This window comes from Squalius cephalus (assembly GCF_949319135.1).
Source record: "Squalius cephalus genome assembly, chromosome: 18".
Classification (NCBI taxonomy): Eukaryota; Metazoa; Chordata; class Actinopteri; order Cypriniformes; family Leuciscidae; genus Squalius; species Squalius cephalus.
Window position 1 is genome coordinate 25,033,256 of NC_137139.1, and position 15,978 is coordinate 25,049,233.

The 15,978-nt window shown below is 39.7% G+C and overlaps 1 protein-coding gene across 1 annotated transcript; it reads left to right on the forward strand.

Moving 5' to 3' along the window:
• Positions 1 to 197: 197 nt before the first annotated feature.
• On the forward strand, positions 198 to 14,540 carry LOC307146399 (microtubule cross-linking factor 2). Its single transcript, XM_079850361.1, has 11 exons — positions 198 to 1,155; positions 2,243 to 2,467; positions 4,046 to 4,201; positions 6,366 to 6,431; positions 6,761 to 7,888; positions 8,456 to 8,542; positions 9,217 to 9,378; positions 9,553 to 9,804; positions 11,903 to 11,943; positions 12,056 to 13,412; positions 14,067 to 14,540. The coding sequence occupies exons 1-11, from the start codon at positions 400 to 402 to the stop codon at positions 14,211 to 14,213; spliced, it is 4,377 nt and encodes a 1,458-aa protein (XP_079706487.1). The 5' UTR covers positions 198 to 399; the 3' UTR covers positions 14,214 to 14,540.
• Positions 14,541 to 15,978: the final 1,438 nt, after the last annotated feature.

A 15,978-nucleotide genomic window follows, 5' to 3' on the forward strand; every position in this document is an offset into this window, starting at 1 on the left:
GCGTAATCATGCCAGTAAAGCTGAGTTAACTCTGACTCAGAAGAGAGAGAGAGAGAGAGAGAGAGAGAGAGAGAGAGAGAGAGAGAGAGAGAGAGAGAGAGAGAGAGAGAGAGAGAGAGAGAGAGAGAGAGAGCGCTCCTGTTTTCGGGGCGGAGATTTTGGAGTTTTAAAGGCACATGGCCACACACAGTAAAGATATTCACTCAACCTCTAGACTAACGGCTTTACTCGGATTTACCTTAACTTTTCCTCATCTCACACAAACTCTTCTGAGGACTCTACTGGCATTATTCATCTCATTATACTGCCTGGAAACATAAACACACAGAATTGTCTTTCTTTCTTCACATAAGCAATGAACGGCGAATAAGAGGAGATTCTCATATTTGAACGCCAACAATGACAAAGACCAAAGTTGAGGCCAATCCTGAGTCTAATGCACGCTCATCCCAGCACGGACGGGACGGGCAGGATAAAGCCTGTGGAGGAGACGCGGTCAGCCACCAGTCAAGACAAATCCACCGGCATCATGTGCAACACATGACGTCAAAACAACCTCAGGCGAACGCAGCTCCCTCACAGAACAAGACTAAGGAGATTCACTCCAAGAAACCAAAGCGTGGATTATCTGTCACGCCAAACATCCATGCTGGGAAAACGGAGATGAAACCAGAGTCGAGAAAACGCTCCGATAGCAATCGCAGTAAATCATCCGGGAGAAGAAAGCTATCGGATGGAAGCATCACGTCTGATGACCTGAGTAAGGACTCTGGCTGTGCTGCCGGGAAACTCTCTTCCACGGACAGCAGCTCTGAGATCTCGGACGCATCTGAGGAGCATAAGCAGTCCACTGATGCCCAGTGTGGTGAGGTCTGTCACAGAGGAACCCACGAAGAGATGATGGACGGTTTAGCTGAGCAAATATCACAAGATAGAGAAGATGATGGTCTGATCAATGCCACCCTGTCCCCAGGGTTTGGCTTCGGCGAGGGAAGCATCTCTCCTGGAGACCGGTCCTACGTTTCCCAGGACAGTCGCTTGAACTTGAGCGCATCTGTGGCATTTTCGGATCTGACTGGAGACTTTGCTGAAGGGGTGCATGAGGATCTGCTGAGAGAGATTGACGACCTAAGATCGGAAAATGAATATTTAAAGGTGAGATTAACTGATTGGTCGGTTGTTAATTAATCATGGATGACCAATTACAAAAACGGTATTGTTGCAAAAGTTTCTTTAATTATTTGTGTTTTAGGTATCTTTGCTTTAACAGCCTGTTTTGATGGATTTTAGGTATTATGCATCATACTTTTATGAGCCAATATGGCATAAATCATGTCACATGATGTGCTGGACTATTGATCTAGATCTTGATCAAGCTATTTAGAGCTGGTAGTCTGCCTTGGACAGGTTACAAACCAGTTACAATGTTCAAAAAACATTTTAAGCTCATGACATGTTTTAAATGACATAAACCTAATTCTGCAAACTTTTCAAGGAAGAAATTTGTGCTTAGGAGAATTTGATCATATTTAAAAATATTTGCTATATACATTTGTGTTCCATTATGAATATACCAAAATCAAAACCCATAGTTCCCCCTGTGGTTTTTATGTACTGTAATTCTGAGTTAAAACTGTTAAAACAAACTATTTCGGAATACATCATGTTTGTTAAAGTGTTAACATTGTCTACACATAACAATATTTTAACAGGCACATAAACAAAGCAGAAATAAACTGCACGTGATACGGCTTATACTGTAAGATTTACTTTCTTCTTAGAAGATTACACTTTTACTAATTGGCTTGTGTCATCCCTCATTGTCTCTGACATGCAATAGAAGGACAGGTTCACAAAGAGAACAAGCCTTACTCTGATTAAGTGCAAGGTGTCTCAGTAGAAATCAAGAAGTCAACAGAAAGTCCATCAATGCATCCCTGAGAAAGACAGTGCATCATTCTTGGCATGCTGTGGGTTAATGTGCACAAGCACTCGACATGTAAGACCAATGCTGGCTTGGGCGAATTGGTTGGAGGCCAAAATTAATAGTGATATAAGAAACACTCTTTTTATGCACAAACACATATGCTTTGTTTAGACTGAAGTAGAATGCATAGATTTTTCTCATGTTTTCCAATTAAAACTTCCAAAAAGTTTCATTTCAAAACATTTATGGTAGTAGGTGCAATACTGCCACAACACTGAGGAAGTTTACACACACCATTTTTGGCTGTCTTTTCAGGACGAAATGGAGGAGCTCCGCTCAGAGATGCTGGAGATGAGAGACATGTACATGGAGGAGGATGTTTACCAGCTGCAGGAACTCCGACAGCAGCTTGAACAGGCCAATAAGGCCTGTCGCATCTTGCAGTACCGACTCAGGAAAGCGGAGAGACGCAGCCTGCGTGTAGCCCAGACGGGACAGGTGGACGGCGAGCTTATCAGAACACTTGAGCATGACATTAGGGTGAGGATGTGATGCTTACAGTCATTATTTGCTCATGTTGAGTGTGTTTGTGTGAGAAAGTACTTGTATGAGACATTCAGGGTGTAATTAAATAAATATTTCCCTCATGATTTGGGTGCAATTAAGCTACACTGGTGTATGTGTGTACAGGAAACCCACTGTTAGGGTTTTGGACGCAGTCCATGGCATTCATCGGGACAGGATGTTTATCAAAATTGCTTAATACTGCTTAGTGCCAATTAAATGTTTAGTAGTAAGTCACTATATGAGTCAAAACTCTGTTTTGGTGAATCAGCATGCACTCAGATGGATTGTGTAATCTTTCCATTGTGGTTTGTTACTAAATTGTGTTAGTGAGAGTCAAAATGCTGCTTTGTTTTATAGTTTGACATGTGTAGTGAGTGGTTTTATTTTTGGAGTTGGTCCAACTGGTAAAATGAGTAGAAAAGCCCTCGGTTTTCTGTTTGGCAGACAATCGGTAATTTGTGGTGGGCCACTCACAGCATAAGCATTTTTTGGTTTGAACTTCTCAGCCAATCAGCGACAGAGCTTTGTGTAGGAACGTTACAAATTAAAAACCAATCTACACAGCAGGGCGACCCATATAAAATGGCTGTTTTCTTTCGAAATCTGCCTCTTCCAGAGTCAGACTATTCCTCAGGGTTCTTCCAGGCCCTTTGTTTGCACTGAATTAAGTGTGAAAATGTTATTTTGTATTTCGTAGAAACACAATGTGAAGTATTACTCAAGAATCAAGGTTGAATGAAAGAGTGTGTGTATTTGCATGTGTATGGTATGTGTCAAGGACTATAGCCACAGTATCTGAGAGGGGAAGTGTCCAAGCACAGCTGCTGGTGTGTGTGTGTGTCTGTGTGTCCATGACCAGTCTTTTTAAAGGCATGTGAGAGAAATAGATACCCTCCTTTCACAAACTGGGCCAGTGTGTGTGTGTGCCCATCGCTGCTCAGCGTCCTCACCAGCACTCCGTCAAGTTATTCAGTCTTCACCAGCCCCCACGGGAGTGTCCTGCAACCTGATATCTCACAGCATCCTTTTCAGTGTCTGCTCTACTCCACATTCTCATCATTAACTTACTTTTTTCACTGAGAAATCCGAGATTGTGGAGTCTCTCCTTGAATTCAATGTGCTATAAAATAGAAAAGCACATAATAACATGCACTCTAACAGTTTTCCCTTGGCATTATTACCATTTGTTAGCAACCCCTTGAGCATCTACAGAATGAGTGCTTTGCAAAGGATAGCAAAGGAGGGAGATCGTAGGAGAGTCGACCCATTGAATCCCAAACAATTAACTTATCACTTTACTTCCTCACATCCTCAATGTCACAAACCACAGCTGAAACATAGTAACTTAATCCTCATTTTGCAATGTTCCCTATAAAGTATCAGATATTTCTTTTCTTTAAATAGAGCTTCTTGTGTCTAATAATATTCCCCAAGAGAATGAAAGGGCTTGAGATCATTATCGTATTAACATCAACGTCTTTGTGGATAGTTAGCAATGACACATGGTTTGTAGTGTATTTGCTTAACTCTATATGAATATTGTTTTCCCAGGTGGCAAAAAGTGTGTCCCTTCGCCTGCACAGCGAACTTGAGGCCATTCAAAAGAAACATTCACAGCTAGAATGGGAAAACGAGGAGTTGCGTGAACGGCTGCAGGATCTGGAGGTGGCGAAGCAGGTCCTGCAGGCTGAGATGGACAAATCACAGGTGTTACGTCCACAAAAACTTTGGTGTGCATATATATGTGTATATATACTATACATATATATACAGTTTCCATTGACATCATGATTTAAATACTGTGCAAACTGTATATTCTATCCCCTTACACTAAGCCTACTCCTAAACCTAGCCATCACAGAAAACATTCTGCATTTTTACATTTTTAAAAAACATCACTTAATATGATTTATGAGCTGTTTTCCTCATGGGGACCAAAAAATGGCCCCACAAGGACAAGGTTTTCGGATATTACATTTTGCCCCCATAATGTAGGGTTTACCTGAACCACACACACACACACCTCAAAAGTTTAGGGTCTGCCAGATTTTGAATAGTTTTTGAAAGAAGTCAAAATCAATTTTGACAAGGCTGCATTTATTGGATCTTAAAAACAGTAATATTGTGAAATATTACTACTATTTAATATAACAGTTTTCAAATGTAATATATTTTAAATTAAATTTGTTCCTGTAATGGCAAAGCTGCATTTTACATATTAACTATTATTAATTAAATAACCAGGGGTGCACATAACTGGTGCTCACGTGTGGTAAAAATAAACGACGCGCAGCAGAAAACATGGAAGGAAGCGCTTTTGAGTACCAACATTTTGGCCCAAAATGTTGGTACTCAAAAGCGCTTCCTTCCATGTTTTCTGCTGCGCGTCGTTTATTTTTACCACACGTGAGCACCAGTTATGTGCACCCCTGTAAATAACAGTCGCTCTGCTTAATAATTTTGTGTAAACCGTGATACGTTTTTTTCAGGACTCTTTGATGAATATAAAGTTTAAAAGAACAGCATTTACTTGAAATAGAAATATATTGTTACAGTCTTTTGCTAAAATACTGTACGTACTTTATATATGCCCCTTATATCACTATAAGTATGACTTCTATCACTTTACAGCAATTCTTGTTTGTTTCTTAATTTAATGATGCCGTTAGGATTACAATCTGACCTTTACCCCAACTGTATATAGTGGGTGTAACCAACAGCTGACTGCTTGGGTAGGGCATAGAATGATCTAAGGGTCTGAATTCAAACCACAGCTGTCATTCTCACTTGTGGATGCATGAGGGGGAGAAGAGAGCAAATAAATGGGTCATTTGAAAGACAAGGGTGAAGAGAGAGTAAGAAAGCAGCCACTTATAAATACATCTGAAGGGGATATCCTTGTTGTTGTCCAACCCAATGTGGGTCTTATGATATGCAGTTATGACATATATGCTTAAAATACTAGCAAGAAGGCATGTTCTTTACTTTCACTATCTCATAATGATAAAAAAAAAGTGTTTGCCACCATTATACCAATAGAATGTGCTGAAAAATGTCTTTTTTTTTTATTGGCAATGAAGGCCTGTAGGTCTTTAATAACGGCACGCATTCAGTTTAATCCAGGATTCAGTGCTTAGAAGTGGATCCGCGCAGCTCAGCTCAGACAGCTGCTGCCCATTCCTGATCCTTACCAGCAGAACAAATCAGCTACAACCAGATTATCAAGGCTTCGTGTGAGCCTGACACTACCTGAAACATGATGATCTACATACGAACACTTTACTCATCCAGCCGGTCAAAAATCGTTTTGCAATCTTGATCCACTGGATAAATTACTGATTTATAATCTCAAAAGCAACAATCTGTACTTTTAAAAGACATTTATCTTGGAGTTACGGTTAAATTATGACAGTTCAGTCTTGGTTTGGATTGAATCAATAAGGTTCTTTTTAATATGGAGACTACATGCTCCTCCTTTGCTCTTTGTACTTTTAAGGGTTTGAGCGACCCAGACAAAGCAGCAGACAGATAGACTGACTCTAGCCAGCATTCTTAACATACTTGGAGCAGTATGGATGTTTGGTGGAGTTATGGAGTTGGAGTTCTTGCCACCTCACACGAACATGATTAAGTGTGTTTATTAGGTGCATACTTTCCTTACAGTCACACATTTCATTAGAAATTGGAATGCATTGGACAGTGGTATGATGGAAAATAACAACTATGATGAACATAACTCAAATGAACACTTATGCCCATAGGAGGACATTATCTTAGGGGACAAATTGCATTGGCCATAATATGCATAGTAAGCTGTTATATAAGCTGTTAAAATGTATTTAGACTTATTATGGATGTGGTGCGTTCACAGAATTCTCTAAAGAGAAGAAGTTTGAGATCAACATCCGGCAAGAGTGAAAAGAAACTCTCTTCACAGGTGAGTTGGAAGTTACATTAGTGTAAGCGATTGATTTGTGAAGGTTAGTGCGGGTTTATCCATCCATCCATCCATCCCTCTATCCCTCCATCTATCCATCCATCCCAGTTCATTTTAATTCTGCATCATGTTTGCCATCTCAATTCAAATTCACTTCAAATATTCACTTCAGGAATTGAATAAGATTTTAAAATGCATACTCAATTTAATTATTAGTGACACAGTCCTGTTAGCCATAGTGATCATAGCCAAGGTAGCCTTGCTGTGTTTACGTATTAGTAAAAGTTAAAATTATGCCAACCATTTTAACACACCTGTGTTCTCTGCAGGATGACAGTGCTGATTTGAAATGCCAGCTCCACTTTGCCAAAGAGGAGTCTGCGCTCATGTGCAAGAAGCTAACAAAGATGGCCCTGGAGAGTGAGACGATGCGGGAGGAGCTTTCCAAATACCGCCTTCTTTACGGTGATGTAGATGAAAACCAGGCTGCAGCGGGCACCACTAACTCCGCCCACACCCGAGAAGCAGAGGTCAAAGTTCACTTGCGGCTGGTGGAAGAAGAAGCCACGCTGCTGAGTCGTCGGATTGTGGAACTAGAGGTGGAGAACCGTGGTTTGCGGGCAGAGATGAGTGAACTGCGTGAACGAGGAGGAGGAAGCTTGGAAGAAGAGGAGATGGTGAAGGGGGCTGGTGAAGGGTTAGCACTGAGGGAGCAGGAGGAGGTGCTTAAAGGTGGATGTCTGGATGGTGTAGAGAAAGCAGATGCGTTGACAATCCACAATAACACGCAGGAGATCCAGATGCGTACAGAGGAAGAACACATGGAGAACTCCATCCACATGCACAGAGAAGGGCTGATTGGTGGGGAACAGGAGCTTTCTGCAGAGACTAAAGAGGAAGATGGACGAGCTCAATGTAAGTCAGACTGCACATTTGGTGTGAAGGATCTAGAAGGTCTTCTTGCCATCCATGACCAAGCGCTGCTTGTCAGATCAACTATCCAGCTCCTGACAGCCCCAGCTAAAAATGGCGGATCACCTACATATGCCCATAAGACCCATCCTGGTGGCCCTTACTTAAGCAAAACGACAGTGGATCCACAGTGCAAGACACATCAATGGCTTTTGGACCCCATGTTAAGTCCCTTGACCAATGGACTAGAAGTGTTACAAGCCCAGCTGCGTGCTCTTGTAGAAAAGTTGGAGGTGCTGTCAAACTCCACTTCAGAGCACTATGGGCTTGTTACAGAAAATAATATATTACATTTTGGTGAAGATTTAAGTGCAATGAAAGAGGACACAAAGAATCAAGCAAGACAAGAAGGTCAATGTGAAGAAATTTGTGGAAATGGGTGTAACCAGGACAGCTTAGTGCTGCTCACTCTGCAGCTCCGATGGTTCATCCAGCAGTGGCGGCAGGGAGAGAGACCCACCGGAGACGGAAAGAACCTGTTTGAGGTAAATTGGGCAACTAGATTTTCTGCTGTGGTCATGCATCTTAATTGATGGAGATGGATGAGATTGTCTTTATAAGAATTCTTATTTTCAGTTGAAATAACAGAATAATGTAGTTAGTTGGGTGCTTTGTCGACTTTGGGCACTTTTTGGCCCTGTGACACATTAAAACACTTTAATTTGCCCAATAACAATATTATACAGTATATACATATATTCACATCAAATCTTTCACAGCTTTTCTTGTATTGTGTTTAATAATACTTTTTGGTGGAAATGTGTTGTTTACCATTAATGTAACCTTAATATACACAGTTACTGACACTGTACATATTTTCACACCCTTTACATAATTTGAGCTAATATATATAGAGAGATCATCTGAGAAAATTGTAAATTATGCACAATAAAATAATCTATATTTTTACATTTTAGATAATTTCTCTATAATCTATACATTTTTCACATATTGTACTTAATTTTTAAATAAAAAAAAAACTCACACAATAACTATTAAAAGTTTATTTCACTCAAGAACATCCGGTTATATGAAATATCTTTTAATTTCAGATATATTGTCAGAATGAAATTCATCTCCTAAAGGACACAGAGTCAAGAGCATGCAAGTACAATCTTCAAGAGAAATGCAACACTCAGGTATGAAAAAGAATGAGGTAAATAATATAATCAAAAACTTTTGCTAGTCATGTTACAACACTAACTATAAATGTGTATGCATTAAATTGAATCTGAAAGAACTTTAAAAATGGCCTTTTTCATAATTAAACTGTAGTTGAACGTGCCTGCTCTCTGGTCATAGATTAGCCAAATAGCATTGTTGAAAATGGGCAACAGGGGAAGATAAATACAAAGTTATGTCATGAAACTCTAGATGACATAGGCTAATAGGTCCTTAACTCAACCTGCTTGCAATCGTATCATTCTCTATAGGGCACAGCTGATTGGTTCCTGCTGCATCAGTAGCCAATGAGCTTGCATGCTAAACCTTGGTTAGCTTTTGCCTTAGCAGTGCAGCATGCTTTCAGAAACGCTCCACCTGTATAGATCTGCTACGGGTATTTCATGTACGCTATATTGATTAGCAGCAGCATGTCTTACTTGCTCACAGCAGCGTGTCGTGTATGTAATGGCCGTAGCAAGTCCCGTACTTGCTCTGCAGCAGCAGCAATAACCAACAGCAGCAGCAGCATAGAAGATCTATTCCGCGAAGACCAAATATATCAACATTGTCATATCCATTACCATGCCAAACACATGACAGAAATTCCCACTGCCCAGTGTACATTCAGCCCTGTGTGTTCCTCTCTCAGGTGAGCAGTGCCCTGCTGTCAGACCTGAGGACAGCCCTGCAGGATCTGTTCTGTGAACTCTGGGAGCAGCACAGGGCAGCCCAGTTTGTCGTCCGACAGTTTGCAAACGCCAAAGCTGCGTGGGCCGTGGAGTGTACAGAGCTCAAGAGCCTCATAAGCAGGGTGAGAACCAGGAGATCAGTGTAAATTCCCTTCAGAGAGCATCAATGAACCTGTTGCCATGGTTCTCATGTCATCACATCTTTCTTCATTCTCGGCCTCTAGGGAAATGAAAAAAGCTTTATGACACGGAAAAGTCATCATCATGGTTTTATAGTTGTTTGTGTTTGTTTATAGCTGGAGGGTCCAGCTGGGAAGGCAGGAATAAAGGGTCCATCAGATCTGAATGCGGCTTTGCAGAAGGACCACGTTGAGAAGCTTCAGCACCTGTTAGCTGAGTCCTACACTGCAGTCATGGACCTGACAAGACAGCTGAAGGTCTGTGAGAGCAACTGGAGCTCTGAGCGGCAGGAACTGCTGGAACACCTGAACCATGTGCGTCTAGAGTGCGAAAGGTCGAAGACAGCAAAGCAAAATAGAAAAATGCAGGTCAGAGCAAAGATTGTTCTTTTTTTTGGATTATTTAATTGGTAACACTTTATAATCATTATAGTTCTACATAGGACAATCATTTATAGTAATTCTAGTTCAATTTGGAAACATTAGTAAGTGCATTAGATATTATGAACCACAACAATTTTTTTAAGCATTTATTAATTTAGGTTTATATTAATCTATAAATACACTTGTTTATTGTTAATTCATGTTTGTTTAGAATTCTAATAATCTAATGCTAATATATTTGCAGCATTTGAAAATAGATAAATTAACATTAACTTTAATAAATGCTTTAAACTTTTTCAGTAGTTCATGATATCTAATGCAATAACTAGTGTTAATAAATTGAAACGTAGTGTTATTATTATTTACCTGTTTCTGCCATTTATGTCTTTTGTGGCATTTCTTTCATGACCTACACTACCGTTTAAACGTTTGGGGTCAGAGAGATTTTTATTTTGTACTTTAATTTTCAGCAAGGATGCATCAAACTGATGAAAAGTATTATTTCAATAAAATCAAATAATCGCAGTTTCCACAAAAATGTTCAACCATTTTCAACATTGATAATAATAATAAATGTTTTAAATATACTATAATAAATATAATAAAAATATACAAATAAAACAAACAAAAAACATTGTTATAATAGTTAAACCATGGTAATCACAAATTTTCAAAAGGGAAATCAGCATATTAGAATACAGCTATTTTGAACTGTAATAATATTTCACAGTATTACTGTTTTTACTGTATTTTTGATCAAATAAATGGAGCCATGGTGAGCATAAGATCCCTCTTTCAAAAACGTCTTAGCATCTTAAAATCTTACCAACCCAGAATGTTCGAACAATATTGTATACACGCTTACTGCAACCCGAAGTCTGAACTATCATTATTAAAATAATTTAAATCCCCCTTTTGCTAATGCAATTTTCTAATACTATAACTATTCAGTCTGATTAAGCTTAAAACATATGCATTATACTAATGCATAATACTCGCCAAATGGCTTCATTTCACAGTCCTAAAGCAACAGAGGTCAGAGATTTGAGACAGTCCCGTGAGCCTGTGTGTGTTAAAGGGCCGCATGGCAACAGAATTTGGGCTAATCCCCTTTTGGGACTGTAGGACAGCAGGCGGAGCACAGACATCAGCTTCAATCACGACTTCTCACTCTGAAAAAGGCTTAGCCTAACCACAGTGACCACAGAGGCACTTATCAAGGCTCAGCTGAAGTTCAAATAAGGAGTTTACTTTACTTTACAGTAAACGGGGGGAAACATTGTGCAGGGTTGAGGGAAAGGAGGAGAGAGAGAGAGGAATGAGGAGGCATTATTTAGAGGATCAAATGCATAATGGATCTTTAAATGGTTTTAGATGTTACTTTCTATTTTTAAACAACGTGATTTTATATTGTTGCCCTCCAGTTTGACAGCAGTTTCATTCTTCCCTTTGAACAAATGATCTGTTCATTATCATAGATACTATGAATAAAATTGGAATGTAGACAGTGACAGTTCTTTGAAGGGGTTAAGTAAAGCCTGGATTGGAATGCAGAGACATTTTTCCAGTGGTTATTTTTTTTTTCGATCAAAGCGTTTTCTTGCGGTTTTCTTTTCTGTAATCCCTAACTGGCACTCTGACACACTTTCCCTAAATAAGACAGTCATTACTGTGCATCTTAAAATCCTCATCCCTAAGTAATAGTAGAAGGATTCCCTGTCCCTGATTCATTCTGAGATATTTTTCTGTTGAAAGTTCCAGGTTGTACAAGTTGTTTTAATACATAATATTTTAGTATATATAATATAGTAATATATAATATTTTAATATTATAGTATAAATAGAACTTATTACAATATTACAATATATATGTATATGTGAGTGTGTGTATATATATATATATATATATAATATTTTCTATACTATACATATAGTTTGTGTGTGTGTGTGTGTGCGTGCGTGTGTGTGTAATGTATTTTTTCTAAGTATTAAGTATACTTATTAAGTATTCATTTTTACATATTTAATATAAAAATACACTAATCATGAGTGCAAAATAATAATCTTTCTAACCCACTTTCAGTCCTTCAGAAATAAGATGACAAAAGATGGAAAAATGGAAAGGTCAGATTCTTTCATTTTCACAGAGTAATTCCATCTCAAGATATCTATCTATATAAAGTTCTAACTTGTTTGAGATTTATTAATTAATTAATAGAGTTTGCTTTCCCACCAGGATGACTCTCAAAACTGGCACTGCAAAACCCAACAAGAACTGGAAGTACCTCAGTCATGAAGCTGCCCTTCTGGACAGAGAAGACGGCTGTAAGACTTGGGACTGCCCTATCATGCCTTCCAGTTTCCCTGGTTTGAACCCAAACCAGGAGCTGACCCAGAGAAGCCACACTGCTCCAGAGAGGACCAGCATTCGTATATATTTCAGCCCACCATCAGCAAAAAGGATCCAAATGAGCTCTCTGGTAGCAGGAGAGGAGGAAGAGTGTGAGGAGAGCCAGGAACCACATTTCAATGCTTTTTCCTGTGGCCTTGTAAACCGAGACTGGGTCTCTGCATATGAAAACTGGCTGGGTAGCGTGCCGATTGTCTGCCAAACTTTGACGGAGAGAGCTGTCATCAGTTCTACATCCTGTTCAGGTCTTCAGACCTCCAGTATTGCTTCCCCTTCACGCTTGGCTTTCAATAGCATGGACGTCTCAGCCAACTTGAGTGATGACATGAAGGAAATCACAGCCAGTGTGCTTCAAACCTCGCAATCCAGCCCTCTAGAGAGGAAAAGAGGAAAGGATTTTGGGAGCAATGTGGCGAGTGTTGTGAGTACGGGAACTCAAACACAATCCCAACCACAGGTGACCACAGTCGGGCTACAGACCGATGGCCCTCGAAGTCTTTATACCGCAAAGCACTGGTCACCCCGGGTGACCTCATTCGTATCCGCTAGAACCCAGCAGACGTCAGCATCATTGGAAAGGGTGCCTGGTCCTGCAGAGCGCTTTCAACCACATTCCACCTCGCCGAAAATACAGCGCAGACACTCTACATCCTCTCCGTTTTCCTCTAAGTCTTCCACTTCACCATCATCCTCTTCATCCTTCACTACATCCTCTTTGTCCTCTTCCTCATCTCTGAGCGCCTCCTCCAGGATGGATTACGGAGCTAAGGACCGTGGTTTGTGGGCTCTGTCGCAACGTGGATCGACACCTAGCAGGCCGAGCTCAGTATCAGCGCAGGCCCACGATAAACCTGGCGGTCGTAAAAATGTAGGAGTCCACAAGTACGGTCTGGTCCAGGAGTTTCTGCGCAACGTGTGTGGCCGAGGAGAGAAGACCAACCCGGCGATGGAGAAAGCTCCAGCGGCTCGTAGGGATCACGTCGGACTGGTGGGTTCAAAGAAATCGGAGCACCCCCCGTCTCGTATACCAGCGGTCCCACTGGTCAGAAATGACAGCATCACTAAGATCGTGAACCGCAGATTTATGAAAAACAGCCAAAAAGAGGAGGCGGTCTGTCAGAGTCAGACCCAAACCCAGCACCAAATCGACAGGGGTTCAATCAGCAAGAACAAGGGCTTGGAGGTTAGCAGCAAAGTTTAACTTTTTGAAAAGTTTGGACTTTTAGAGACTAAAATGGTCGCAAATGTAAAATAAAATTGCGCGACAATCATTTAAAATGACTCATTGAGTGTGTCCATGTGCAGTTTTGTCATGAACAAAATGATTATTATGAACTGGCTCTTTTTAGTGAGTCTTGGCCTTAGTGATTCAGACTCGCTTAATCGGTGAATCATTCAGAGCTGTTTACATCTGACTCCCTCAGTGAACTTTATTTTTGGTTTATTTATTTTTGGTTTTATCTAAATCAAAGTATAATTATGTACAGATTCGTGAGACTTGCATCAGTCTGTTTAATGTCTGACTGTTCATATGACAACGTGTAATACATTTTTTAAACAATTTTTCTTTTTATTCTTTAAGGAAAATTTTAAAGAATTTTTTTTTCAAAACATAATGACATTTACAGTACATGGCACAAATACAGTGTAACCATGGTGAACTCATTTTTACTAAATACAACTAGAAAAAGTCACTCTAGTAGTATTGGATCAGTAAGCCTATTTGAAAATAAGGTGAAATGAGGCATTTTCCAGAGCTTTTGTTTTTTGTTTGTCACTTGATTTGTCATAATGCTGAGCTGAGAATATCTCCTTACATTTCCCCTCTCTTTGCCAGGATGGAGCTTGTGACTGCAGCTCACGCTCTTTGACATCCTGCTTTGCTCGACCCTCACAAAAAAACCTCCGGCAGGCTCACAGTCAGAACAAGCCCCGTCCACACGATTACCCCGCAACTCGTGGTAAAGGTGACCCTCAAGCCTAATGAGTCATCATGTGCGCTGACACCATGATGCAGCTGACAGGATTCTTCAGGGATCGGCAGGCCTGCATGGACTCTGCATCGTTCACAAATTTCGACGTATTCTCCGCCCCTTTTGTGTGTATTTATTTAATATTTGGACTAATTTGATTATGCCTTCAGCTCTGTTTTACCATGTTAAAATCCATTCCACAGAATTTCCCTCTAAAAAAATGTGAAAGAAGTCAGCAGATACCTTTTGGGGTTAGGGAAATGTCTCTAGCATTACTATTTAAAATCTGATTAAATTTGCTAGAGGAACAAATAAGGCTTGTACAGAATTAATAGTGTTGTTAAAGGAGAACTCCGGTCAATTTTAACATTGAGCTAATTTTTTTGTCAATTTGGAGTGCTGTCAGTACAGAGAACAACGACAAAAATCGGTGTTACCTACACCGTGTTATCATCCTGTTTTCGGTCAAAGTCCAAAGAAGTCGATTGTCGAGTTCACGCGCGTCATAATCGTAACTAAACCTATGCGCGTGAACTCGACAATCGACTACTTTGGACTTCGACCGAAAACAGGATGTAAATACAGGTATGAGCACTGGCTGAATTAACATCACTTTTATTCATATCTTTCACATCTACTGCAGTCAGATTCACCCGTGTTAACTCTGAAGGAATCACTCACAATGGTTGGGCACTTGTAATGACACATCAAGGATGTTAAGAGGCTAAAAGCAGGTTTAAATATTGCCCCATTGAAGTCAACAGGGTGCAAATTTTAAAAAGAGGATAACACGGTGTAGGCAACACCGATTTTTGTCGTTGTTCTCTGTATTGACAGCACTCCAAATTGACAAAAAAATGAGCTCAATGTTAAAATTGACCGGAGTTCTCCTTTAAGAGTTCACAATACCAGCAAGATCCCCTCCAGTTTTTACTTTCTTGACCCTTGATGGACTTGACTTTTAAATAAATATTAAGCAACATATCTAAAAACAAAAAAGATCTGTGACATGATTTACTAATATTTTTATATATATTATGCATAATCGAATGTTTGTAGGACAATTACTGTTTAATTGTTATTAGATGCCTAATAAATGTGGCTTGTTACTCATATAGCTGTCTTTAACGTGATCTGTGTTTATGCAAACAACATTTGCAGGGCCAAGCACCTTAATCAGAGAAATGTAACTATTTGAAATGTGATACTTTATGGCATGTTAATAAATGCAGATCCATGTCATTATATTGGTCCCTATTACTTGATTTCAGGCTTTGCTCTAGATCTGCCTGTGACCACAAAAGCAAAGAAAAATACTTTTGTAAGAAAAGTGTGTTCAGTAATTTTGAGTCCTGTGATTTTTCTTACTTTTATTACTGTGTGTGATTAAAAAAACTTACCGATTTGCCAGAAAAAAAACAATTGTCAGTTTTGATTTTAGGAAGCTATCATTGCTTATTCACATTTTCATGAGACTGAACACAATCACAGTATAGCACAAGAGCATAGAAGGATGGATATACGTTTAGCTTATCTTATCACCAGGTAGCCTACTGTTTCTTAAACGATATCTTTGAATAATTGTAATAAAAGTATAAATGCACGAGAAGTTTATTAGTTTTATCAGTAATATATATTGTATGAGTTGTGTCGTGTGCATGACACATGTAAACTCTCTACTGAGGTGGCAATTTGTATTAGATTCGTAGATTTGTATTGACCCCTAGTGGGTGAACAGGGGCCTTACACAATAGTGAATATCGAACAAAAGGCAAA

Coding starts and splice junctions, on each gene's coding strand:
- LOC307146399 (XM_079850361.1), top strand. CDS start 400: ATGACAAAGACCAAAGTTGAGGCCAATCCTGAGTCTAATGCACGCTCA. Junction 6,432..6,760: donor AAAAGAAACTCTCTTCACAG/GTGAGTTGGAAG, acceptor TGTTCTCTGCAG/GATGACAGTGCTGATTTGAA. Junction 9,805..11,902: donor AGCAAAATAGAAAAATGCAG/GTCAGAGCAAAG, acceptor ACCCACTTTCAG/TCCTTCAGAAATAAGATGAC.